Raw genomic sequence first — 27306 nt, forward strand, 5'->3', positions numbered from 1 at the left:
ATTTTGGATCATATATTAGACATTTTGATGTTAACATTATGATACTCTGTCTCATTTAAATGCTATGGAGAATGTTGTTGTTGTTATTACTTTATTTTTAGGGATGGGAGGATTTTTTTAAGCGGGCATTTGGTCTTGTTAGGTTCAGGTCATAAGTTTCTGCCTACCCTTCTGTGCACTAAAATTCCAATGACTAGTTTTCAAAGCCTTTGTTTCTATCTGTCCCGCATGTACACCACCGAGTGGCAAATTTGGGAACCTGATAGTATGTTTAGGGTCAGATCCACATAGGCATAGTTCTTGGGTGACCCCAGGAATGCTTATAGAACTTCATGGTGTCACTTTCTTGAGCTCCTTTCTCTTTGCAAGTTCCCTGACACTTTCTGGCTCTTAGAGACCCTTCTTCCTTGTCCTGTGGCTAGATAACTAAGGTTTTCATTTTGGTGTTTGCGGCACACTTCCACAACTGCATCTGCCTTTGATGCCAAGCAACAGGATGGTGGAGAAAGAATATAAACCATGGGAATGCCCTCCACACTCATGGGATCGGAAGGGATCTGCTTTCTTGAAGTTTTAGGTCCCTGTCCAGCCACTGCTGGTATCATCACTGCCACAGCTGCTGCCTTTGGATTGCTTGGGGGCAGGGTCTGAGAGAAAGGGAAAAAAACACTCAGAGGATTGTCCTCCCTTTTAGGGGCCCCCTTTACTGCTTTTTGGACAAAAAAAAGAGAAGACTTCTCTTGGAGCCATTTCTGTCTGCACTTACTGTGCAGTTCTGAGTTTGGACTGCCCTTGAGTCTAGGCTGAGTGATCCTAGGGGAAACAAAACCAGGAAACTCACTGCTGGGTTAGTAGTACTTCTAATTTTGGTTTCCTCCCTGAAACCAACTGCTACCATTTTCAGAGTCCTCAGATAGCTGCTCCATGCATTCGTCCAGGTTTTTAGTTGTATTCGGGAGAGACAGGATAATTTATGCTTATTACATCATCTTCACCAGAACCAGAACACGGATACCATTTTAATTTCATTATAACTGTATTGTTCTTTTGTTTTGATTAAGAAATTACTGAGCAACCAAGATGTGCTAGACTTTGTTTGGAGATGTAAAGAGGGATAATCTTTAAGGTGCTTCCAGTAAGTCCACAGGTAGTCATGTGATGAGAGAGTGGAGGCAGAAAGTAAACATAATTTCATATTATGCATTAATAATAATTGAATTATTAATCTTATCTTTTTTGATCCATTTCTGCTTCAGGATTTGACTTACGGTTTGTGACTGAAGGAGAGAATATCCTATTTACGTTTCATTAATTTTCCACTTATTATCCAAAAATTTAAGGGATGAAAAGTCTGGATTTGTATATGCTGGAGGAAATTAATACATAGCTATAATAAATATAATTTATATATGTAATTATAATAAGAAATTAAAATAAGAAATAATTTACTATTATATACTTGTTTCTCAGGTCTTAGAAAAATATCCCAATACACCCATGAGTCATAAAGAAATTCTTCAAGTTATCCAGAGAGAAGGACTAAAAGAAATCAGGTGAGTTATTTAAGTATTATTAGTAATAATTATAATACTTGATTAGAATATTTTATAGCATATAGCAGTCTACTTTAGTCCTGAAGATTGATTATTTAGTAATAACTGCTTTGTTAATTTATGATTTATTCAGCTCAGATCTTTGGAGTTTTCAGTCATAGCACAGTTACAAAACCAAAAGTAAGTTAGAAAAAAATTCTTAGAAGGTTGCTATCTCCACACCCATGCACTTTAATTCTTAGGAAGGCCTGGAGCCATCTTCAAGCCTTCATCTATCAGTTCAGGCTTTTGATTTAATAAGCTTAGTCATTAGCAAATTTAGAAGTCCTCTAGTTCAGGGAGAATGGTAGATGTAAACAGTCTAGGAAAAAATAACCTTGGCCAAAAAGAATTAAATGGAAAAGATACATAAAGCAGTATGTGTTTCAAGTAATAGTCTTACTATGTTCAAATAAAGCAGCCTGGGGTCAATTAATATAGGACCAAAGATAGAACACACTTTAATTTCTAAGAGCTTTATTATATTACAATATATTATATTGTATATAATATTATATAATTATATAATATTATATAATATATAATATAATATAATAAATATTACAATTTATTATATTACAATAGCACATAATAGTCACTGTTCTTCTGCCATCAAGAAATATTAAAATTATGTTCAGTATATTTTATATGTTAAGGCAGAAATCTGGGTGTCTACATTAGAGATATTTTCATTAAGAGAAAAAGGTTACAGTGCTACTAGTTACTCTCACCTAGAGATGGTATAGTGCAGGGGTCCCCAACCCCGCGGGCCACAGACCACTAGTGGTCCATGGCCTATTAGGAACTGGGCCGCACAGCAGGTGGTGTGCGGGCGAGCGAGTGAAGCTTCATCTGTATTTACAGCCGCTCCCCATCACTTGCATTACCGCCTGAGCTCTGCCTCCTGTCAGATTAGCTGCGGCATTAGATTTTTATAGGAACCCTACTGTGAACTGCTCATGCGAGGGATCTAGGTTGCGTGCTCCTTATGCGAATCTAATGCCTGATGATCTGAGGTGGAGCTGAGGCTGTGATGCAAGTGCTGGGGAGCGGCTGCAAATACAGATTATCATTAGCAGAGAGGTTTGACTGCACAGAGACCATAATAAATCAATTGCTTGCAGACTCATATCAAAATCCTTTCAGTGAGTGACAAGTGAAAACAAGCTCAGGGCTCCCACTGATTCTGCATTAAGGTGAGTTGTACAATTATTTCATTATATATTACAATGTAATAATGGAAATAAAGTAATGTACTTGAATCATCCCCAGATCATCCACCACCCACCCCACCCCCTGCCCCAGTTCATGGAAAAATTGTCTTCCATGAAGCTAGTCCCTGGTGCCAAAAAGGTTGGGGACCCCTGGTATAGTGTAATACCCATAGCGAAAGTGTTTAGGATTTTGGGGGGCTATTTTTGATTGTCACAATGATGAGAAAGGAGGGAGCACTATGGCATTTGGTTATTACTCTGAGGAACAAATTCTACTAACGTATTCTAATATTTTTTTATAACACTATTGGGTTTTGTAGAACAGGAATGAGCAAGAGATTTCATTTCTTTTCATAAAATTAGACTATTCATAAAAATTTCATAAAATTTTCTATTCCTAAAAATACACACTGGGGAAATAGACCAGGAAATCTTATGTAAAGAGATCAGACTCGGGCTTCCCTGGTGGCGCAGTGGTTGAGAGTCCACCTGCCGATGCAGGGGACACGGGTTTGTGCCCCGGTCCAGGAAGATCCCACATGCTGCGGAGTGGCTGGGCCCGTGAGCCATGGCCGCTGAGCCTGCGCATCCGGAGCCTGTGCTCCGCAACGGGAGAGGCCACAGCAGTGAGAGGCCTGCGTACCGCAAAAAAAAAAAGAAAAAAAAAAAAAAGAGATCAGACACCATCAGTGCCCTAGGTCTAAATGACAATTGCAGGATCATCTACCTCTAACACAGTAAGGCTCTGACTTTAAACTTGTCATTATTATTTCTAGAGAGTAGGCAAGAACAGTAAATAAGAAAGAATACTAAATAAATAAAGAACAGAAGGGGAAAAAAGAACTTAAAAAAAAATGTAGCAAGATGGTGGAGTCATCAAAAATAGCTTCTGACTTCACTTAGTAACAACTCACAAGAAGCTATTCTTGGTTAAACTATATTGTGGTGATACAGTTACGTGACCACAAAGCAGTACTTTTAAAGTCACCAGTGACTTCCATTTTGTCACCTGCACTGGACTTTTAGTTTTGCCTCTCTCGTTACCTCTCAGCATTACTTAACACAGATGACTACTGCTTCCTTTTTGAAACTCTATATCATTACCTGAAGTGACCAAACATTCCTACTTTCCTTCCTTGCTCTGCAAGCTCCTTCTCAGTTTATTTGCTTATTATCTTCTCTCTAACTGAAGTGCAGTCGACATTCCCATAGCTTTTTTGGGGTCACTTTTGTTTTGTCACTTCCCAGTTGTGTAGGGAAGCTAATTCCCACCTCAGCCTTTGTACATGCTGACCCCTTTACTTAGTTAACTGTTGTTTTTTTTCAGGTGTCAGCTTGAACATGTCTCTTCCAGAGAACTTTGGCTGACTTCCCAATCTAGATCACATTTTCCATTTTTAGTTTGGTATATAGTGTTCTGTGTTCTTTCTTTATAGCACTTAAGATTTGAAATTACATATCGCTTTGGTCTTTCAAAAAAATCATGTAGCTTCTCTATAGCTTACATTAAGCTAGTAGCTCTATGAGGGCAGTGACATTTATCTCCCCCCCGCCCCCGGCTTGGCACGTAACAGGCATTGCAAACCTACTTGTTAATGAATATATGAAGTATCAGTGATTGGAAGATGACATTCAAATGTAGTTCTAGCTTATCCTCTTGCTGCATGATGTGTCTTAAATGGTAGTCTTAAAATCTTTAGAGTTTTCAGGTACATTATGGAACGAAGTAACTATGCTTATTGAAGATGTGCTCTTTTTTTTTAACCAGTCTTAGCATTTAATTAACCAGGAAGGGGGATTATTGGGAGGGGCACCCCTGTAAAAATGTACAAAAGGTCTGTGGGGCTATGTGGAAGGGGGAGATAAATATGTACATGGAACCCCGCCTTCCTTTAGCCCCTCCTCCCCCAGCCCTGAGAGGGCATGAGAACTTGGGTGGTAGGTGAAGAGGAGGGGGGGGCACTTTGGCATCTGGTTTAGTGAGCCTTTGGGGAGGCAGGCCAAGGGCCTGGGGGCCCTCAGAAGCGACGATGGTAAGATGTGCTCCTTTTTACAGTTTTATTTTTATTCCTTAATCCTCAATACAAGACTTTTCAGCTATTTTTCCTTTTGCTGTTTTCCCTCTGCTCCCCCATTTTGAAGATTCTCGCTTGATTTTGATTATTCCATACTATGTTGTTTTATTCTAAAATGTATTAAAATGGAAGCAGCTCAAATGTCCATCAGAAGATGAATGGATAAATAAAATGTGGTATATACAGTCAATGTAATATTATTCAGCCTTAAGAAGGAATGAAATTCTGATACATGCTACATAGATGAACCTTAAAAACATGCTGAGTATATGTATAACTGATTCATTTTGATGTATAGTAGAATGTAACACAACATTGTAAATCGATTAAAAATTTTAAAAAAATATGAAAGAGAATGTATATATGTATTTTAAAAAATGCTGAGTGAAATAAGCCAGACACAAAAGGACAAATATTGTACAATTCCACTTACATGAGATACCTAGAATAGGCAAGCTCCTAGAGACAGAAAATGGAATAGAGGTTACCAGGGGCTGAGAGTAGGGGAGAATAGGGAGTTATTGTTTAATTGGTAGAATTTCTCTCTGGGATGATGAAAAAGTTCTTGAAATGGATAGTGGTAATGGTTGCACAACAGTGTAAATACTTAGCGCCACTAAATCGTACACTTATACAAGTTACCATTTTAGCCATTTTATTATGTATATTTTGCCACAACCAGTCAACAAAAAGAAGTATTAAAAATGAAGTGATTGGCTCCTGGTTGAGAAGGATTGAGGTACTAGTCCCTTTAAGAAGTTAGGTGATAAGATTGAAAATCATTTACCCAAAATATGGAATTTTGAATGAATTAATTAGAAACGTACAGTATTCTTAGAATATTATAACATTTAAATTAAATACTGTTTTATAACTGTAAAGCATATCAGCATTTTAGAAAACAGGGAGAAAAAAAAAGGGTCCTTGAATTTTCCCCCTCATAATAGCTTATGACTTCGTGTATTCCTTTTTTTTTTTTTCGGATACCTAAACGAACTCCTTTTAAAGATAGAGTTTCCCATGGGAGTCATAGGGAAGATACGGATTTTGTTGTTTCAGGTGAAAGGGACGTTTTGAAGTGTTCTAAAAGGAGCTTAGTTCTGTTTAGAACAGATAAGGAGATGTGAAAAGGGTTGAAGTAGCCCCTAGGAAGAAGAAAAGATAGAAAGATTTTAAAAGAAAGAAGAATTTGGGACTTGTAGGTTGTAGCAGTTATTGGTAATTTAGATAGATAGATGCTCTAACTACGGTATTTGGTCATTCCTAAAGAAAAAGAATTTAGTTTCTGTACTGTTTGCCAGTAAATAGTTATTTCAGAAAATTAAAAATGGTTTTTAAACAATTTGTTGTGACATCTCACTTCCTTGTTCAATTTTCCATGTCTGAAATATAGCCTAATTGTTCTTTCTCTTAACTTACATAGTAATGATAACTTAGCAGTAGTTTCCTAGGGTTGAGCTCTTCGACACTGAATTGCTAGTTCCAAATGTGAAGTACTGTTAGAACCTTTTGAAAAAATTCTGTAAGCTTTTAATCATTTGTTTTTACGCAGACAGTTTCCTTTTTAAAAAGTCAGTATTGTTGACTGAATAGAGTTTTTTCGAGTTTACTTGGTTGAAAAACCCACATTCACATTATAGCTGATGTGTTATTGAGTCTAGATCATGCTATACATTTATGTGAATCTAAATATTGAAGGAATAGTTATTTTTGTTTCCCTCTCAAGATACTACAAATGAAATCAAGGGTTCAGAGAGACAGATGTATCCACTTCATACAGTTTGTGTACTTCAGTTTCTTTCTAAGGGAAATTATTCAGGGTTTTTTTTTGTTTTGTTTTTATTCCGGGTTTTATTTTATCTTGAATCAATGTAACTTGTACAGTAAATGGCTGTCATTAGCCATCAGTGTTTAAAATAGCCTTTCAAAAACTTAAGATGTTTCCTTTTTGTCTGATGATGTCTTAAGATATTTACAGTTTACAGGAAAACTGTCTCAGCGCCCCCCTTTATTCCTGTTTTCTCCTGATTTGAGTCCATACTTCTTCCTGTGATTACAAACTATCCCATCGGTCATGAATACAAACCCCAGAGGTAATTCAAACTCCAGCCTCCTGAATATACTCACACAGCTTCATGGAGCTGTTTCTGGACTTTGGGGCATTCTTTTTTTAATCTTTTAAAATTAAGTTTGTAAAAGATCTCTGCATCTTTGAGCTATAGTTCTGTAGTTCTCAGGGTCCAGTCAGCAGACAGAAGCTACATGGTTTGAACAGGGAGGTTATTAACTGGTTAATTTATTAACTGGAAGTTAATAACTGGTAACCAAGAATTAACTATTGAAAGGTAAAGATAACACAGAAGAATACAGTAATAACAGATATGGGAAGCAGCTGCTACCTATAGGGCTGAGGCAGCGTGCCCCAGAAAAGAATAACTTTCAAGGAGGCCCCTCCATGTCCATAGGGGTTGTGATTCAGCTCTCCCTGGAGAAGGTGGGGCTCTGGTCCAGTGGACGACAAAGTTCACTGGTGCCATAGCCGGGGGTGGCACATAGAAAACTGCCTTCTGGGTAGTAGAAGAACTTGCTGGAGAGCCTCCTGCTGGCTTCTCAACTGGGGAGCCAGCTGAGGCAGCAGCAGAATTTTCTGGGAAGGCACCCACAGGCATTCTGCTGAACATTGCTGAAGGGTGAGCACCATTGAGTGTCCTTCATATTGCTGGGTGCTGCAAGCCATGAGAGCAAGCAGGCAAGAGCACACTAAAACTGGAAAGAAAAGGCCCCCTTTTTTCTTTCTGCAGTGTTCTCCCAGCACTGTACTGACAAAACTAACAGTGAGCCAGCTGGCAAAGGAGAAATGTTTATAGAATCCAACTCCATTGTCACAGAGAAGGGCAAAGAAGGTTGGATTTGGAGCTAAAAGTCAATAAATCGGTAACTGGCCCAGAAGCCTTCAGTAGTTTTTCCATAGAATAACAGAGGTCATTGACTGGTCCCGTGTACCACTTTTGTTTACTTGATTTCTTTCCATCTGCACCCCAGCTAAACTGATGCAGTGCTGTTGCGTGTATAGGATCTGAGATTTCTTATCTTTACTCAGGACATTAAGCCAGCATTTATCTTCCTCTCTTTATGAAAAAATCTTGACAATCTTTTACAATCAACTCAGTTATTACCTCCACAAAGCTGATGGCCTTTTCCTCTGCATTTTAACGTATCTTCCCCCTCTCAATATTTTTCTTTTTTTTAAATATTTTTCTTTTTTAAAGGAGAATTATCACCTTATATTTTAATATTATCCTCACTTCTCTTACTAGATTAATTTTTTATTAAGATTTATGATCAGTTTCCATCAGAAGAATAGGCTCTCAATACCAGAGACAAAGGGACTTCACTATTTTAATTATTTTATTCATAGAATTACAGAGAAAATAGACGAGAAATAGTTATGCTTTTAAATGGAAAATTCACATTCTTTATACTTATGGTTTAAAAAATTGAGTGATAAATTTGTACATGGGAGAAAGTAAAAAAACGTAAGAACTGAGGTGACTTTAGAGATTATCTGATTCCAACGTATAATTTTGGATAGAATGGGGCCCCAAAAGCCAGTGTCTCCAAATTGGAATTTGCTTTTTCTTGAAATCCTCTCCTATTATTGTTTTGTTCTGGGTTAAGCTAAAATTGTATTATTCTAAACTTAGAATATATGTAACAAATACATAAATTATGAAACATAATAGTAAAAACACTTGTGAAATGTCCTTATCACCAAATATCATTGGAGTTGCCTCTGTGCTTCTACACTATCCCATTTGCTTCTCTTATTTTGCTGTTAGGAACTCCCAGTACTATGTTGAGTTAGAATGGTGAGCACACACTTCTTTGCCTGCTTGTTCATAAGGGGAAAGCATTCCCTCTTCTGTATTCTGGAAGATATTTTGTAAAATTGGTGTTAGTTCTTTAAATGTTTGGTGGAATTCTCAATTGAAAACCATCTGGACTTGGAGGTTTCTTTTTCAGGAGATTTTAAGTAACAAATTTGATTTCTTTAATGGTTATAGGACTATGCAAATTATTTGTTTCTTATTAGTTGAGTTTTGGTAGTTTGTTGTTTCTGAAGAATTTGTCCATTTCTTCTAAGTTGTCAAATTAATTTGTGTAAAATTGTTTGCACTGTTCCCTCACTGTCTTTTTTTATGGTTGCAGAATATATAGTGACATCTCTGTTTTGCTCTTTTGGTTTTTTTGGGGGTGAGGGTGGGGCTGTGCCACATGGCATGTGGGATCTTAGTTCCCAACCAGGGATGGAACCGCCAGCAAAGTCCCCTGTTTTGTTCCTGATATTGGTAATTTTTATTTTCTCTCCTGTCTTTGTCAGTCTTGCTAGAGATTTGTTAATTTTATTGTTTTTTTTTTTCCAAAAAGAGACCAGAATTTTGTTTCACTGCTTTTTTTCTATTGTTTTTGTCCTTTTTTTTTAAAAATCATTTTATGATTCAGGTTATGGTCTATCTTGGTGCATTAAATATTCCATACATGCTTGAAAAGCATGTGTATATGTTTTCTTCTGGGGTAGAGTGTTCGGTAAATGTAAGGTCATTTTGTTTAATAGGGTGTTCAGATGGTCTGTATCCTTACTGATTTTCTGTCTACTTGTTTTATTGATAATTGAAAGAAGGGTGTTGAAGTCTCCAGGTATAATTGTGCATTTGTTTATTTCTCTTTTCTGTTATTTCTGTTTTTGCTTCAGGTATTTTACATATTTGTTGTTAGGTACATATGCATTAAGGGCATTAAGTTTTCTTAGTCAACTGACCCTGTTTTCATTCTGTAATTACCCTCTTTACCCCTGATAATAGTCTTTGTTTTGAAGTTTATTTGGATACTAATAGAATACCTTTTTTTTTCCATTTTGGTGGTGAGGCATGAGGCTTGTAGGATTAAGGATCTTAGTTCCCCGACCAGGGATTGAACCCAGGCCCTTGGCAGTGAAAGCACGGGGTCCTAACCACTAGGCCACCAGGGAATTTCCTAATAGAATACTTTTGATTAGTGTTTGTGTGATATTTATTTTTTCCATTCTTTTAATTTATCTGTATTTTTATTTTTTTAAATAAATATTTATTTTTGGCTGCATTGGGTCTTTGTTGCTGTGCGTGGGCTTTCTCTAGTTGTGGTTAGCAGGGGCTACTCTTCATTGCGGTGCACGGTCTTCTCATTGTGGTGGCTTCTCTTGTTGTGGAGCACGGACTCTAGGCACGCTAGCTTCAGTAGTTGTGGCTCCCGGGCTCTAGAGAGCAGGCTCAGTAGTTGTGGCGCACAGGCTTAGTTGCTCCGTGGCATGTGGGATCTTCCTGGACCAGGACTCGAACCCGGGTCCCCTGCATTGGCAGGCAGATTCTTAACCACTGCGCCACCAAGGAAACCCTGCTGCCTTCTTTTGAACTGAGTATTTTGCACTGTATTTTATTTATTGACTTTCTGTCACTCTCTTTGTGTGTGTGTGTGTTTAAAGTGGGTGTTCTAGAGATTATAATACATATCCAATCTTTCACAGAATTCTTGGGATTGATATTTTACCATCTTAAATAAAGTGTAGATGCCTTACAACCATTTAGGTCCCTTTATCCATCCTCTGTATGTTATAGTTGTCATATGTGTTCCATCTCATACATGAAATTACCCACCAGACAATATTATTAGTTTTGCTTTCAGGCCATAAATAGTTGAAAGACTATTTTTACCCAGATGTTTACCGTTTCTTTTGCTCTTCTTTCTTCCCTTAAGTTCCACATTTCCCTCTAGTATCATTTCTCTTTAGCCTGCAGAACTTTCCTTTTAGTATTTCTTTAAGAGCAGTTCTGCTGGTGATGAATTCTCTTAGTTTTCCTTCATCTGAGTATGTCTTTTTTTTTTTTTTGGCCTTCATTTTGAAGAATTTTTTTGTTGGATATAGAATTTGGTATTGATAGTTCTTGTCTTTCAGTACTTTAAAAATGTTGCTCCACTGCCTTCTGGCCTCCATGGTTTTTGATGAGAAATACATGCTGTTTGAACCATTGCTCTCCTGTAAGCAGTACATGGTTTTCTCTGGTTGCTTTCAAGATAATTTCTTTACGCTTAGCTTTCAGCAGTTTGATTTTTAATGTGTCTAGGTGTGGGTTTCTTTGTGTTTAAATCTGTTTAGCATTCACTGAGCTTCTTGAATCTGTAGCTTTATGTCTTTTGCCAAATTTGGCAAGTTTTCAGCCATTCTTCAGATGTTTTTTCTTCACCACATTCTTTCTCTTCTTCCAGTGTTGGGATTACCTCTGGGTATTTTACCACAGTTCCCTGAGTCTCTGCTCATTTTTTCCCAGCCTTTTTTGTCTGTATTTCAGATTGGATCACTTCTGTTGCTCTCTTGTCACATCACCTGACACTTTTCTCTATCTTCTGCATTCAGCTATTGAGCCCATCCAGTGAGATTTTTTCAAATTTCTGATGTTACGTCTTTTAATTCCAAAATTTCTGGGTTTTTTGTTTGTTTGTTTTTGTTTCTTTGTTTGTTTGTGGTACACAGGCCTCTCACTGTTGTGGCCTCTCCCATCGCGAAGCACAGGTTCCGGACGCGCAGGCTCAGCGGCCATGGCTCACGGGCCCAGCCGCTCCACGGCATGTAGGATCTTCCCGGACCGGGGCACGAACCCGCGTCCCCCGCATCGGCAGGCGGGCTCTGAACCACTGTGCCACTAGGGAAGCCCTGGGTTTTTTTTAATAGTTTCTGTTTCTCTGCTGAAAACCTGTCTTCGCATTAATTTCAAGTTCATTTATCCTAACCTCACGGATATAGTAATAATGAATGCTTTAAAGTTTTTGTCTGATAAGTCCAGCATCTGGGTAATCTCAGGATTGGCAGCTGTTGATTGTCTTTTCCCTTGAGAATTTGTCACATTTTCCTGGGTCTTTGCTTATTGAGAAATTTAAGGTAGTATTCTGGACGTTTTGAATATTATGTTGTTTTATGTTCTGTTTTTCTGTTAAAAACTTCTGGAGAATGGTGATTTCTTTGTTTTTTTAAAGTAGGTAGCCCAGCTATTCTGACTATTCTGTTACCTTTTGTAAGTTTTAGTTTGATAATCAGTTCAGTTTTCAAAGCCTTTGCTCTGCTGTTCTGCATCTGTTCCATGCATGTGCCACTCAGGGTGAGTCTGAGATGTGAGTAGTGGTTCAGTTCTTAAAGCCTTTGCTGTATTAATTGGGAATGTCCTAAGTATACACAGCTCAGGGGTGAGCCCAGGCCTCATGTGGAAATTAGGGGACTCCCTTGTCTGGTTCTTTTCTCTCAGGAATTCCACACCTCCCCCCACTCCCCAATTCTTAGAATTTTATCTGTCCCCTACAGTAGTACATTTCCTCAACTAGGACCTGTTTTTTAGGCAAAGTGTTGAGAAATAAACCCCAGAAAATTCACTCTGTGAGAGTTTAGCCAACTGAAGTTAGAGGGTATAGTCCACATGACTGCCCTCTCTTATTATACCAACTGCATAGTTCACGGGTTTCTAAGACTACTCTCAAGGCTTGATAATTTGCTAGGGAAACTTGTATAACTCACTGAAAACAAACACTTGGTTTTGGGAAGGATACAGATTAAGATTCGTCAAGGGAAGAGACACATAAGGTAGGGTCAAATCTAGTACCCAACACAGAGCTTCCAGTCATCCTCTCCCCGTGACTTAGGACAGTGTTAATTGTCAACATCAGTGTGTGACAATAAGCACAGAGTATTGCCCCCAAGGAAGCTTACTTGAGCCTTGATGTCTAGAGTTTTTATTGGGGGCCCATCGCATTACTCAGTTTTCAGTGTCTAGCCCCTCTAGTGGTCAACCGATACCATGTGACCCAAGCCCCCACCCTAAATCACATTATTGGTATGTCTCAAAGCCCCCACTCCAAATTACAGTGTTACTATCTGGCTGGCTCAAGGCCCTCATAGGGCCTAGCAGTTATCTCTTAGAAGCCAAGGGCAAGACCAGCCTTCTCTATGGGTATGGGTAAATTCTATTCTATATATTCTCATATGAGTTAGGTTTTGACTTCCCAATGTGCCAGCTTTCTTAATTTTCAGTGTTTTAAGTAGTTGCTTTTAAAAAATTGACGTGTAAGTCACATACCATAGAAGTCACCATTTTAAAAGCATACAGCTCAGTGGGTTTTTTGTTTGTTTGTTTTTTAAGTATATTCACCCAAAACATTTGCATTACCCTGAAAAGAAACCCTGTACTGATTAGCCACTCCCCTTCTTTGTCCCCTGCAATTCTCCACATGCCTCAGCCGTAGGCAATCACTAACATACTTTCTGTCTCCATGGATTTGCCAATTCTGGATATTTCGTGTTACGAAATCATACACTATTTGGTCTTCTGTGGCTTCTTTCATATGTTATAATGATTTGAAGGATCATTCATGTGGTAGCATTTATCAGTATTTCATTCCTTCATTGTGGAATAATATTCCATTGTATACATATGCCACATTTTGTTTACCCATTCATCCATTGATGGATATTTGGTTATTTTCACTTTTTGGCTATGATGAATTATGTTACTGTGAACATTCATGTATAAGTTTTTGTGTGGGAAGTTGCTTTTTACATTTTTGTCCACAGTCTTTTGTTGTAACTAGCCAGAGAGAGAGAGACAGAGAGACAGATACAGGCAGACAGGCAGACAGACATGGGCAGGCAGGAAGGCTGGCTGGCTATTGTGGGCCTGCTTTGTCTTCACCAGCACCAGAAATTCTGGTCAATTTTAAATCATGAAATTGGACTGAGCTTTAAATTCATGGAATCTTCCATGATTAACCACAAATTTCAAGTCAGAATCATGGTATTTTTCTTTGGCTTAGAATAGAATTCTAGATTTTGGTGTAGCCTTTGTTTTCCAGTCATTTTTAAATTGCAATAAGGGGGGTGGTATCACAAACAGTCTGGTGTAGGCCATTTAACACAGCTGTTTTATGACTAGGTGTTTGGAACCTCAGTGTTGACTAGTTCCATAATTGGAGCCTCTTTTTCCTACTAAATAAGTAAGTGGATGTGAATAGTACACAATAACCCAGTATGAATCCATTGGCATGGTTAAATGTTTAAGCATTGCTCTGTCCAAATGTGTAGTCAGTCCTCAAATGGAAATAAACCTACCCCAAATACTTATATCTGATAATTACTTTATATCTGATAATTACAAGATGATATGTAGTCTGACATTATTATTATTATTTTTTTTTTTTTTTTGCGGTATGCGGGCCTCTCACTGTTGTGGCCTCTCCCGTTGCGGAGCACAGGCTCCGGACGCGCAGGCTCAGCGGCCATGGCTCACGGGCCCAGCCGCTCCGTGGCATGTGGGATCTTCCCAGATTGGGGCACGAACCCGTGTCCCCTGCATCGGCAGGCGGACTCTCAACTACTGCGCCACCAGGGAAGCCCCTGACATTTTATATATCTATGAAGAATGCACTGCAGCATTTAGGAGTTGAAGGGATTAAGGAGACGAATAAAGAGGATGTTTTACTAGATTATGCAAGATGTGGTGGTTTGGATTAGGATGAAGAGAATAGACAGATTTGAGGTCATGTTTCAGGATTTGCTGATGGATTGGATATGGGAGGTGTAAGGAAGGAGGAAATAAAACATTATTTCTAGGCTTCCTGATTGTACAGCTGCCATTTACCATAGAGAGGAAGAACAGAGGAATAAACTGGGAAAGTGAAGAGGGTTGATTAGTAAATAATTCGTTGAGTATATTTTGTAGATTCAGAAAGAAAGGTTTGAACCTTATGAGAGGTGAGGGGACGTATTCAAGTGTGGGGACTGGTTTTGTTATACTTGTCAGGACAGCAGTTAAAAGGTAGTAATGATCTGGAGCTGTAGAGTAGGTAGCTGTTTTCAGAGATTAATATTTAATACCTGTTTCGGATGTTGATGAATAAATAGTTCCAGGTATGTTATAGAATCTAAAAATACATTCTTTTCCTTCTGTGGTAATAAACTTTAACCTACGTTATAAGTCTAGGTTTGTAAGTTAGGTACTGAAGACAGTTTTTTTAATGTAAATTTTTACTTTTGGAAAATTCCAAACTAAAATAAAAGTATGTATCCTCCAGCATAAATTATAAATAGTCCTCTCACCCCAGACTGTTTTGGGGTGAATTTCAGGTATTTTATTACTTCGGCATTCCAGTATGTATTTAACAGATAAGAACTAGAGAGACTATTTATGTACAGTTGGATATTCTGGTTTATTTTTAAAAACAGAGCAACTAAACATACACGTTAAGCATACATACTATTGATAAAACATACACAATAGTACGTAGTACATAAATCAAGTGCTTATGTACACTTTGAGACCATTCCTGCTAATCCTTAAAACCTTATCACTTGTTACTACTTCTATCCTTAATCTGTTGTACAACAAGTTTTTCCTGCCAGTCAGCTGTGGCTGCCATTATTGTTTACAAATGTGCTTTTACAGCATTAAGTTTAGGACTTCAAGCCTTCCTTCTGAAGTAACCATTGCTTTTAATAACTACCACCACGCCCCCCACCCCCCCAGAGTTCTTTTACCTGCTTTGCTCATTCTGTTGGCTGTATTATCTTGACTCTTTCTATATCACCTAATAGAGAAAGAGTTTTTAGGAAAGAAGAAAATGGCATTCATTTCCTGAGACCCAATTCTTTTACTCCTTTTTGTTTTTGTTTTTTTTGGTCTTGCCATTCATGAGTAGAAGAGGAAAGAGAAAGAAAAAAGATTCTGGGTGTTCATGAATTTATTATCCACAGATTGAGTATATTCTGAATTAGACCATTTATGAGTTGTCCCAAGGGTTTATGATACATAATAATTAGTAATTTTGGTGAGGCCCATATGAATTTGAATCCTTTACACCATAAAATTTGTGTGGGTGAATAAGTTGTGCAGCTAATAAATGAGTATAGCCAACTGCCTAGCTTTTAAATAAGGTTGAGCATTACTTATTTGTCACCTCTGAAACAAGCCAGGAAGTATTTAAAAGCATTGGTTCTTTATGGGAAAAGACCTGGAAAGGAAGACTAAGTGCTACTTATATAGTAGTATTGGCAGATTTGGGGACAAGCACGTCACTTGGATGTGCATTCCTCACAAATGAAGCCTACCTAGTTCTATTACAACATTATGCCCCTGATTAATTACACCCCCAAATGGGTAATCTCTTTTGCATTCCTCATCTTCTTCTCCCTCCTCAACCTCTTTTCCAAACCAGTCACGTTATTTTAGTCACAGAATGATATAGCTGGAAAAGATAATTAGGATATTATAGTCGTATATCATTTTATTACTGAAGAATTAAGGCCCATAGAGATTGAGACTCGGCCAGGGTAGGACAACTAGCTTAGTGAAACTAAAACTCAGGCTTATTACTTACTTTTGTTCTTTTCTTCAGTATATACTGCCTCTACATCTATAGTTCTCCCTTCCCTTCTGACTAGTATATTTGCTCTGTTGTTTTTTAAATAAAATTTATACCATGTGCTAACATAGAACATTAGGTTAGTTGCTGTCTAACTGTAAATTGCTTTCTGGAAGAATTTGAAATAAAAACCCCAGCCATTATAGTAACTGCCTTCTGAAAGGGCCAGTACATTTTTAAAGAACCTATCTTATTGGAACATTTAAATAGATCTTTATATTGTTGTCTTGCAGAGCTCAAAATCGTTATCTAGCAAGGAGTTTTTCTTATGTCTCAGTCTTGTATCCCAGGCAAACTCCTTTAGAGTTGGAATTGTAAAAATCTCTGGGAACCATCTAGCTAAAATCATGCTTAATAAACATTCGCCAGATTAAAATTTTACCTCTTTGGAGGAGTCCCAGCTGCATCTGATTAGTATTAAATGCATTTACTTAGGAACAAAACAATCTCCCTCACATGGTATTTAAGTATGTTTTAGCTCACCTCCCACCAAAAACTAATCCAATTACCTAATTTTTTTCCCTCACCTCTTCTTATATAAAAGTATATAGCAAAGGAAATAAAGTCAACATTTTCTACTACTTTTCAGCAGAAATCATCGCCACAGAGCAGATCATTTGACTGTCTGCAAAACTGAATTGCCTTGAGGTGATTTCACTAGGAAGAGCTCAGTTTAAGAATAAAGAACATTATTAATTAAATTGATACCATATTTATCTAAGGTTGGCTGATACCTTTGAGTTCAGCCTGCATTTTCTTTACCTGCTAGTTGCAGTCTGCTTTCAAGCCTGCAAACCTTGTAGGGATGTCAAAATGATTAATTATGAAAAAACAAACACAAAATGCTTGGCTATTAACAGAAAAGAGTATTCTTATCTATTGTTATTTAACTTCATAATGAGTTCCATTATGGAACAAAGGGAAGCTAATAAACCTTAGGGTCTATAGCTGATGGCTTTATGATGGCTCCTTGAAATTTGAAATGCATGGGAAGGATATTAAAGAATGGGGAATATTCACTGGATCCACATTAACTTTAAGCTGCTGTAATAGTTTTACTCTGCCACGTAATTGAGGTGCTGCAACTGTTATCTGAAATGGTTTAGACTATTGATGTATTTTAGACACTGATATTTGGGACTAACTTGTAAATTCTAAAGAAGAAATTAATGTTTTATGTAGCAAAGTGTTGGGGAGGGTACTAATTTGAAGAATTGTATGTTCTGGGAGGGGAAGGGAGAGTTTATTTTTTGGCTTTATTGTTGCTTTGTAAAGAAAAATTAAAAGCTCTTTTTTTTTTCCTTCTTTCATTTTCTTGGGGTGCATTCCAACTCCAGAAGGTAAGAATTACTTTATTCTAAAGAAGTATTATACAGTTATAAAGCACTCTTTTACAAGTTTAATTTAACTTTACCCTTGGTTGCATGATTTTTACTTTATAAAACTAAATAATTAGTCTAGAAACTATTATAAATAAGAGTGATATTACTATGTAAATATTGGCTGTATGTGCTTTTTTTTTCTTCTCGCAATTTATTATAATAATTGGTCATATTTTTAGAAACCCAATCTACATTTAGTTTTATTAAAATCATTATTTGACTTTCTAGCATTAGGATACCTAATATTATACAGATTAATAAATGAAAATATTTCAGAGATTGGAAATGTGTGAGCTAACACTTGCTGTTTGGCTATAAGGTTGAAATGTATGTTTATGCTCTTACTGATTTAGAGAATATTGGTAAATCCTTTACGGGATTGACACGTACTTAAAACAAGGCCCAGAACAGGTTAAAATTCATAGTCTGGATCTTTACTGAATTGGTTTTTATCTGTGTTTCTGTAACATTTTAAGTACACCTCTGTTATAGCAGTTCTCATGTTATATTATAGTTACTTCTTATAATTATCTCACTTGCCTGTGATACTAGACAGTAGAAACCATATCCACGTGTTTTCATTTCACTTGGACATGACATGCTTGGCTTTTAGTTAGAGCTTGATAAATCAATTTAACTCCAATTAAATTTGTATTCCATTAAGTTTGTTTACAAGAACCTATTCATTTTTGAGTATTAGTTTATGGAGGAAACCTTAATTCAGGTCATACAAACAGTTAGAATTATAATTTAAAAAATTTTAAAGTAGGTAAGAAAAAATTTTTTGTTTTCGTTTTTTTGAGGGGGGCGTATTCTTGATTAGGTTATTTAGGTATGAATAATAGGAACCAAATGTAAATAACTTAAGCAAAATGGAAGTTATTTGAAGAATGTGGGGTAGCTCACAGGCTGAAAGGAAAGAAACAAGCTCTGAAATAAAGAGAACTAAGGTAGCTGCAGAGATCAGGTAGCTCAAACTAATGGATGGGCTCATCAAGGCACTCCAGCTGGGATGAATTAGTCTATGTCTACTCTGCTCAAGGTTAAAAATTCAAAGAAGAGTGAACTTGGCTGGCCTAATGTCCAGGGATGGTGAGGCATCTTTGATGGACAGTCCTACAAAGACTGTTTCCAGTGGGGTAAGGCATAGTTCTCCAAAGCAAGATTGCACATTCTTTCCAGAGGAAGAGAGAATATATATTGACCAGGCAGAAACAACAGATGTCCACTACATTGCTTACTGTAGAAGATAAGAGTACAGCAGAAAAACTTAAGCCACAAGCAATTGTAAGAACTCGTTGGGTTTTTTAAAAATAAATTTATTTATTTATTTTATTTTTATTTTTGTCTGTGTTGAGTCTTCATTGCTGTGCACAGGCTTTCTCTAGTTGCCGTGAGCAGGGGCTACTCTTTGTTGTGGTGCGCGGGCTTCTCATTGCGGTGGCTTCTCTTCTTGCGGAGCACGGGCTCTAGGCACGCAGGCTTCAGTAGTTGCAGCACGTGGGCTCAGTAGTTGTGGCGCATGGGCTTAGTTGCTCTGTGGCATGTGGGATCCTCCTGGACCAGGGCTCGAACCTGTGTCCCCTGCATTGGCAGGCAAATTCTTAACCACTGGCCCACCAGGGATGTCCGTAATTGCGATATGTCTTGGTGTTGGACTATTTTGAGTTTATCTTATTTAGATTCACTGAGCTTCCTGCATATGTAGGTTTATTTTTCACCAAGTAAGAGTTTTTCAGCCCTTAGTTCTTTGAATACTCTTTCTCCTTTCCTTCTGAGACTCTGATGATGTAAACTTTGAATCTTTTGTTATTATCCCACAACTCCCTGAGGTTCTGTTAAATTTTTTTCAGTTTTATTTTTCTCTCTGTTGTTCACATCAGGTAAATTTTATTGATCTGTCGTTAAGGTCATTGACTCTGTCCTCTCCATTCCACTGTTGAGCCAATCTAGAAGTTTTATTTAATTTTCAACTTAATTTAATTTTCAAAGCCTTTGCTGTGCTATTTTGGTCTTCTTGTTTTATTTGGTGACACAGAGTCTCTTAGTGATCTCTGCTGCATCTTTCTGAAGGAGTGGGAGGAGTTTCCACAGAACAGGCTGCCTGATGGCTCTAGGTATAGGGAAAAGGAAGTCTCCAGCTTGTAGGGACAGAGAGGCTTCCTGGGCTGGGCTGCTTCTTGTGGTTTGATCCCACTCGCTGGTGCCACCTTGCCCTTCCTATTTTATTTTATTTTATTTTATTTTTTTATATTTATTTATTTTGTGGTACGCGGGCCTCTCACTGTTGTGGCCTCTCCCGTTGCGGAGCACAGGCTCTGGACGCGCAGGCTCAGCAGCCGTGGCCCACGGGCCCAGCCGCTCTGCGGCATGTGGGATCCTCCCGGACCAGGGCACGAACCCGTGTCCCCTGCATCGGCAGGTGGACTCTCAACCACTGCGCCACCAGGGAAGCCCTGCCCTTCGTATTTTAGTCTTTATTTTTGAGGATTGAGGGAAGAGACTCGCAGTCAAAGCCATTTAATTATATGAGCTTTACTGTAACTCTAAGTTACTTCTGTGAGTTGGAAAATGCCAAGAATTGGTAAAATTCATCAATCAATTGACTACTTCAAAACTCTGAATCTCGACATAAATGGCTATGTCAAGACCGACAGCTCTTGTTCAAAAGCAGAAAATAATTGTAGTCAATAGCTTTGGCTATTTAGGTGTATAAACTACATTGCTAAATGAACAAGAATACCAAATAGAACAGAGATAGAAAATTAAACAAATTCTTATTTTTTGATGTACCTAATCAAATTTGTTAAATTTTATTCTTTCCCTAGCTCATTTCTTTCAGGACTATTTCTATAACTTACACTGATAAGTATTTTATTTTCAGTTCCTGTTTTCCTCACTAATTCTTTTACCTCAAATAATATGTCCTCACGTGTAACCCTCTGTATATCTTTAGTTCAGAGATGTATGGCTGTTTAGGAACTTGGCTCCACCAGTTAAGAGATGTTAGCATCCTGATGAGCTGAAGTAAAAGCAGTTGGTATTCCTTTATATGCAGTAGTTAGAGTGACGAGCACTGTGTTTGTCTTAACGTCTACCTTTTCTTACCTCTTTCTCATCAGACTGAAAAGCAACATGCTGTAGTGGACGAATAGTGGAAGTGGCCATGGACTAAATAAGATAGGAGTCAAGTACTTGATGTTCCATGTATTTGCTTTAAAATAAGTCATAGAAACACTGGACTCTTCCCCCCCCCCCCCCCTTTGAAGTGGTTTTGCTCATTTCTTACTGGTAGTGGAAAAGCCATGCTTTTTAAAAAACAGTAGTGGGAAAAAAAGACAATAATAGGAAGGTGAAGAGAATGAAGATTTATAGTGAAGTGTTAAAAGGATAGAGAGCACAGTTTCTGAAGAATCTTTTTTTGTTTCTATGACCTCCCTCTCCATGCTATTCCTAGATTACTCTTACTTGTTTCGTGCCCTTTCACTACTCTGTTACTCCATACTTCTCATTTTGTGGTCCCAACTGGGCCTCCTTCTCCCAGAATGCCTGTTTGAAAGTTTTCCTGCGTACCCTTTTACCCTTTCTCCAGTGGGTTTATTTCTGTTTGTTTCATGGCATGTTTGGGGAGGAAAACAGTGTGAAGAAACTAATTCACTAAAGGATAGATAAGTCGGATGCTACTCTTTAAATTTAAACACTACATTTATGTTATTTCTTTTTAAAAAGTAGGTTAGTTGTTAACCCAAATGAACTTCTCATTGGAAGAATTGCAGGTAGTATGACCAAGGGAAGGCAAGCAAAAGATTTTAATGAAAGCGTTTGTAAGAATACAAAAATTTTCAGTGAATTTAAAGCCTACCACTACTAATTTAATGATTTCTAAACTTACTATTTTCCATCATAAGGGTGCTGTTGAGTTCAGTTTTGTTTTGTGCACTCTGTCAGGTAAGCATGCCACAAATCAGCTGTTGATTTTAAAGTTATGTGGTGCTGATTTGTTTTAGCTAGTGTGTGGATAATGATTACTGTGTGTGTGGGTAGATACACGTATATCACATGAGTGAAAGATTCTTATAAGTTTATTTTTACATTTAATATTGACCTGAAATAGGGTTTAGTCAAGCATCTGTTTGGGGAACTAGATAATTCTGCATTTCTTTTAACCTTGAAAGTCTGAGTCCATTATTTAATCCTACTGAAATTCAGGGGATTGAACTTCGAAGGACAGAGTGTATAATAGTTGAGTCAGGGATAGGGAAGCTGATTATGTCTTAGTTTTGACAAGGCTGTTCTGTAGGAAGCAGTGCGGAAAAATGAACAAGAGATTGGGATTAAAGTCAAGATAAGGCAGGGTTATCTATTGCAAAGTGTAGTATGTCTAGGATTAAATAAATTAGGCTGACATGTCCCTTAAAGCTCTTTATCAAAGGCTTGAACTGGGGATAATAAATGTTGGAAGACATTGGTGAATTTTGAGGGTGGATTGTAAAAGTTTTTTATATTAAATTTTTTTAGCTTGGTTGCAGGGGAGGAGATGCCAGTGAGGAGAAGAGGGACCAAAAATCTGAAAAAGACTTCAGGGTTTCATGAAGAGTCTTAAAGTACTTGAAGGGCTGTCATATGGATTAGTGAAGAAATAATGTTAAATTTGTTTCCCCCACTTACAAAGATAGTTTATTACAAGGTCATTTTAGCAAATTTAGACAGTAGAGAAAATCACAGAGAGGAAGGAAAAGATCCTCCTAAATTTTTCCACCATGATAACCACTGATTTACATCATAAAATCAGGGCTAAAAAATGGAAGATGTATTTGGCTTAACTTAAGGCAGAATTTATGAATATTTGGAAATGCTTGAGGACATAGTGATTCTCCATCACATTATATGCTTGTGCAAAAGACTGGATGATTAACCTGTTTATGACGTTTTAGGAGGGGATATATAAGCATCTGTAGGTAAATGGACTAGATGACCTAGGAAGCTCCTTGTCAACCTGTGGATTTTATCTGATTCTTGTCTGTAGGTATTTGCACCTGAGAGATGGTTATGTAAAGTGAGAGTAAGGTAAAGAATGATTAAAAGTTGTAGGATTTGGGGCTTCCCTGGTGGCGCAGTGGTTGAGAGTCCGCCTGTCGATGCAGGGGACACGGGTTCGTGCCCTGGTCCGGGAAGATCCCACATGCCGCGGAGCGGCTAGGCCCGTGAGCCATGGCCACTGAGCCTGCGCTCTGGAGCCTGTGCTCCGCAACGGGAGAGGCCACAACAGTGAGAGGCCCGTGTACCACAATAAAAAAAAAAAAAAACTGTTGTAGGATTTTATTCAACCCAGTAATTCCACTTCTGGGTATACACACAAAAGAATAAAAAGCAAGGACTTGAATAGATAATTTTACACCAGTGTTCATAGCAGCATTATTCACAGTAGGCAAAAGATGGAAGCAACCCAAATGTTTATTGACAGATGAATGGATAAACAAAGTGTGGCATATACATTCAGTGGAATATTTTTCAGCCTTTAAAAAGAAGGAAATTCTACCATATTCTACAACATGCATGAACTTCAGGACATTATACTAAGTGAAATAATGCAGACACAAGAGGACAAGTATTGTATGATTTCATTTAACATGAGAGACCTCAAGTATAAGTCATATTTATAGAGACAGAAAGTAGAGGGTGGTTGCCAGGGGCTGGTGTAGGGGGGAAATGGGGAGTTATTTAATGGGTGTAGAGTTTCAGTTTTGCAAGGTAAGAAGAGTTCTGGTGCTTGGTTGTGTAACAGTGTGAATGTACTTAAGTGAAAGTGAGCTGTACACTTAGAAGTGGTTGAGATGGTAAATTTTATGTTGTCTATATTTTACCACAATAAAGTTGTTGGATTTTGTTGTAATTTGAGTAGGGTACATTTTTATCTAATGTGGGAGAAACAACCACTGTATTGTATTAGTAGGAAATAATAAGACATTTGCCTAAGGTAGAGGGGATGAGCAGAAGTACTTCTTTAAATTTTTGTAGAAGGTAGTAAATGTTTATCTTGCCCTGTTAAATTTAAAATCTAAGCAGTGATAGAAGATTGTAGAAGAATGTGAGTGTGAATTTTTAAAAATTTCTGCCTACAATGTGATGATACAGAATTGGTATAACAAGTGAGTAAATTCTTTAAGAGTGCCAGAAGGACCTATGGAATTAGGAGAGCTATAGACAAGATAAAGAATGCTAAAGATTTTTACTGAGAGTTGATGGGCTTTGTATGTTTATGAACCCTTTTGCAGACTTCACTTACAGTTTTACTTGTATCCTCAAGCTCCAGAAAGAAACTAAAAATGAAAGAAAACAATAGTGAAAATGTCCAGACTTTCAGTGGAGAAATTTGGCGTGATTAGTTATGGGAAAGGTTATCAGTTAATTTTTAGAAGATATCTTTAGTAAGTTCTAAACCTAAGTTTCTGATTTTGTTCAGTTCCTGAATTGATAGCAAATTTGCATTTGTGGCTAAAATTTTTACATTGCTGAACATTTAAAATCTGTACCAACTTGCCTCATCTTTCTGGTGGGAGGGAAATGTTAATTAATCATAAATTAAATGATAATATAGTGTGTGTGTGCGTACACGCACACACTAGGAAATAAAGAGTCATATCGTTTGGCTGTGCTCAGTCCCAGTTCTTTTTTTTTTTTTTTTTTTTTTTTTTTGTGGTACGCGTGCCTCTCACTGCTGTGGCCTCTCCCGTTGTGGAGCGCAGGCTCAGTGGCCATGTCCCACGGGCCCAGCCACTCCGCGGCATGCGGGATCTTCCCTGACCGGGGCACGAACCCGTGTCCCCTGCATCGGCAGGCGGACTCCCAACCACTGCGCCACCAGGGAAGCCCCCAGTTCATTTATTTTTACATTAAAATGTAAGAACGTGTGCGTACGGAAACTTCCACTTTTTTTTTTTTATATCACCAGCACTTATCCCCGTGCAGTTATACGGTAGCTATTCTGTAAATGTTCAATGAATGAGAAACCAAGTTCGCTTCTTTTCCACATCATCTTTTTTTAAAAACTTTATTGAGATGTAAAGTACATACTATAAATTTCACCCATCTTAACTGTACAGTTCAGTGATTTTTAGTAAGTTTACTGAGTTGTGCAACTAACACTGTAATCCCCAGTGAGATTTTTCATACCTGTGTACAGTTAATACTAGTTCCCACTGCCAGCCTCTAATCTACTTTCTGTCTCTGTAGATTGCCCATTTCTGGACATCTCATATAAATGGAATCATATAATATGTGGTCTTTTGAGGTTAATCCATGTTGTAGCACTTACTAGCACTTCATACTTTTTCATTGGTCCATATTGCATATTTTTAGCTTTTTATTTATTCATTTGGGTTATTAATTTTAGACTTAAAAGTTGCAAAAGCAGTACAAAGAATTTTTATATAACTTTACCTAGATTCCACAAATGTTAACATTTTATATACTTTATCTATCTGTCTAGTTTGTGTTACTGAAATGTCTGAGAATTGTAGACATGCTGCCCCATTCACATTTAAACACTTGAGTATACTTTCTAAAGGCAAGTATATTCTTTTACATAACCACAGTGTAACTATCAAAATCAGGATATTAATATAATATTACTTTCTAATCAACAGGCTTTATTTAAATTTGATAATTCTTCCACTGATGTCCCAATCCAGGATCACACATTGCATTTACATTTAGTTTTCATGTTATCTTTACAGTCTCCTTTAATGTGGGAACATTCTTTTAGTCTTTGTCTTCCATGAGCTTGATATTTTTGAAGAGTTCAGACCAGCTATCTTGTAGACTGTCCTTCAGTTTGGATATGTCTGATGTTTACTCATGATTAGATTCAGGTTGTACATTTTTGGCAGGAATGTGACAAATGATATGTCATTTTCACTACATCATATCAAAAAGTGTGTGATTTCAGTTTATGCCATTATTGGTGTTGATTACGCCAGTCCCTTATTTTATGTGATGTCTGCCAAGGTTCTCCACTCTAAAGATATAATTTTTCCCCCTTTGTAATTAACATCTTGTGTGTGGAGGGAGATACTTTGAGACTGTAAATATCTTGTTTCTCATTGTATCTTTGCCCACTGGTTTTAGCATCTCATTGTTAGTTATCTGTTGCTGCTTAACAACATTATCATAGATTTAGGAGCTTGAAACAACACACATTTATTATCTCAGTTTCTGTGTGTCAGCAGTCTGGGCACATGGTTTTACTGGGTTCTCTGCAAGGCTGCAGCCAAGATGTTGGTTCTTATCTGAAGGCTTAATTGGAGAAGGAACCACTTCTAAGCCAGGTGGTTGTTGGCAGGTTTCAGATCCTTGGGGTTTATCAAAATGGGGTGATTCAGTTCCTAGCTGGCTGTTGGCTAGAGGCTGCCATAGGTTCTTTGCCACTTGGGCCTCCCCAACCTGTATACTTCCTTAAAGCCAGCAAGGGAGAGTCAGAGTCACTTTGCAAGGATATTGCAGTCTTTCTCGTAACGTAGTCACTGTTCTGCCTGCTCTGCTGTATTCTGTATTGGTTAGAAGCAAGTCACAGGTTTCACCTGCATTAAGGGGAGGGGATTACACAGGATATACCAGGAAGTGATGATAATTGGGGGTCATTTTAGAGTATGTCCACCACAACTTCCACTGATAATACTTGCCTGCAGTGTGGTGGCCACATATGGTGATTTTTCTAATTCCATCATTTCTTCTTTGTTAGTTGGAATTACATGCAAAGAATTTTCCCCCATTCATTGATTTGTTCATTTATTTATATTAGTATGAACTCATAGATTCCTCTCTTATTCTGTGGGTTATTATTTTCTACTATATTCATTTATTTTATTGCTTAAGTAGAAAGTAACAGTTTAATCCCTACACAAACAGCATTAAGAGAAGTCTTTAGCATAGGTGCATAAACAGATTTGTAGTATAATGAATCATTTATCAAACATACTTTAGGTTAAAGGTAAATTTTAACATGTAAGCTGTTCTGTCATAGGTTTGCAAAGCCTTTGTAATTCTATTTGAAAATATACTTTGATGTAACAAACTTTTCGCGTTATTATCAAAATGTCATGATTGCATTTATATTGATGTTCTTCAAGGGAATAGCTGATTTTCCCCCTAACAATCATTACCCTATAATTGAAATGATTACAAGTTTTGGTGATACAATCTAAACATACTCATTCTAAAACCACTGAATCCTCCCAACCCCTTCATCTTTGGCTTGTCTCTTGATCTTTAAATGTTATAGATAGATATCCCTATTCTTTGCATTTGTGGGCATCTGTGACTGACTCTCTTTTTGAGTGTGTCTCTTCTTGTACAAAATACTTGGTCAACAAATACCTTGCTCTTCATTGTGTCTTTTCTCTTTGGAAGTCTTGCACTTCAGTCTATATATAGTCTCCCTGCCCCCTTACCTGCTGTTCTAATTTTTGTTTTGTTTTAAATAGCATGCCCTGTGAAAAGGAAGTGATTTTGAAAAAGAGCCTTACTCTGTTTCAGAAGTTATATTGTTTTA

The 27306-nt window shown here is 37.5% G+C and overlaps 1 protein-coding gene across 1 annotated transcript in view; it reads left to right on the forward strand.

Moving 5' to 3' along the window:
• ASXL2 (ASXL transcriptional regulator 2) overlaps positions 1–27306 on the forward strand; it is a 125848-nt gene that overhangs the window by 44908 nt on the left and 53634 nt on the right. The window contains exons 2-3 of the mRNA XM_065891397.1: positions 1471–1553; positions 1757–1759. Of these exons, the coding sequence (XP_065747469.1) occupies positions 1471–1553; positions 1757–1759 (86 nt within the window). The remainder of the gene's footprint in view (positions 1–1470; positions 1554–1756; positions 1760–27306) is intronic.

This window comes from Phocoena phocoena, chromosome 14, assembly GCF_963924675.1.
Source record: "Phocoena phocoena chromosome 14, mPhoPho1.1, whole genome shotgun sequence".
In the NCBI taxonomy this organism is placed as follows: Eukaryota; Metazoa; Chordata; class Mammalia; order Artiodactyla; family Phocoenidae; genus Phocoena; species Phocoena phocoena.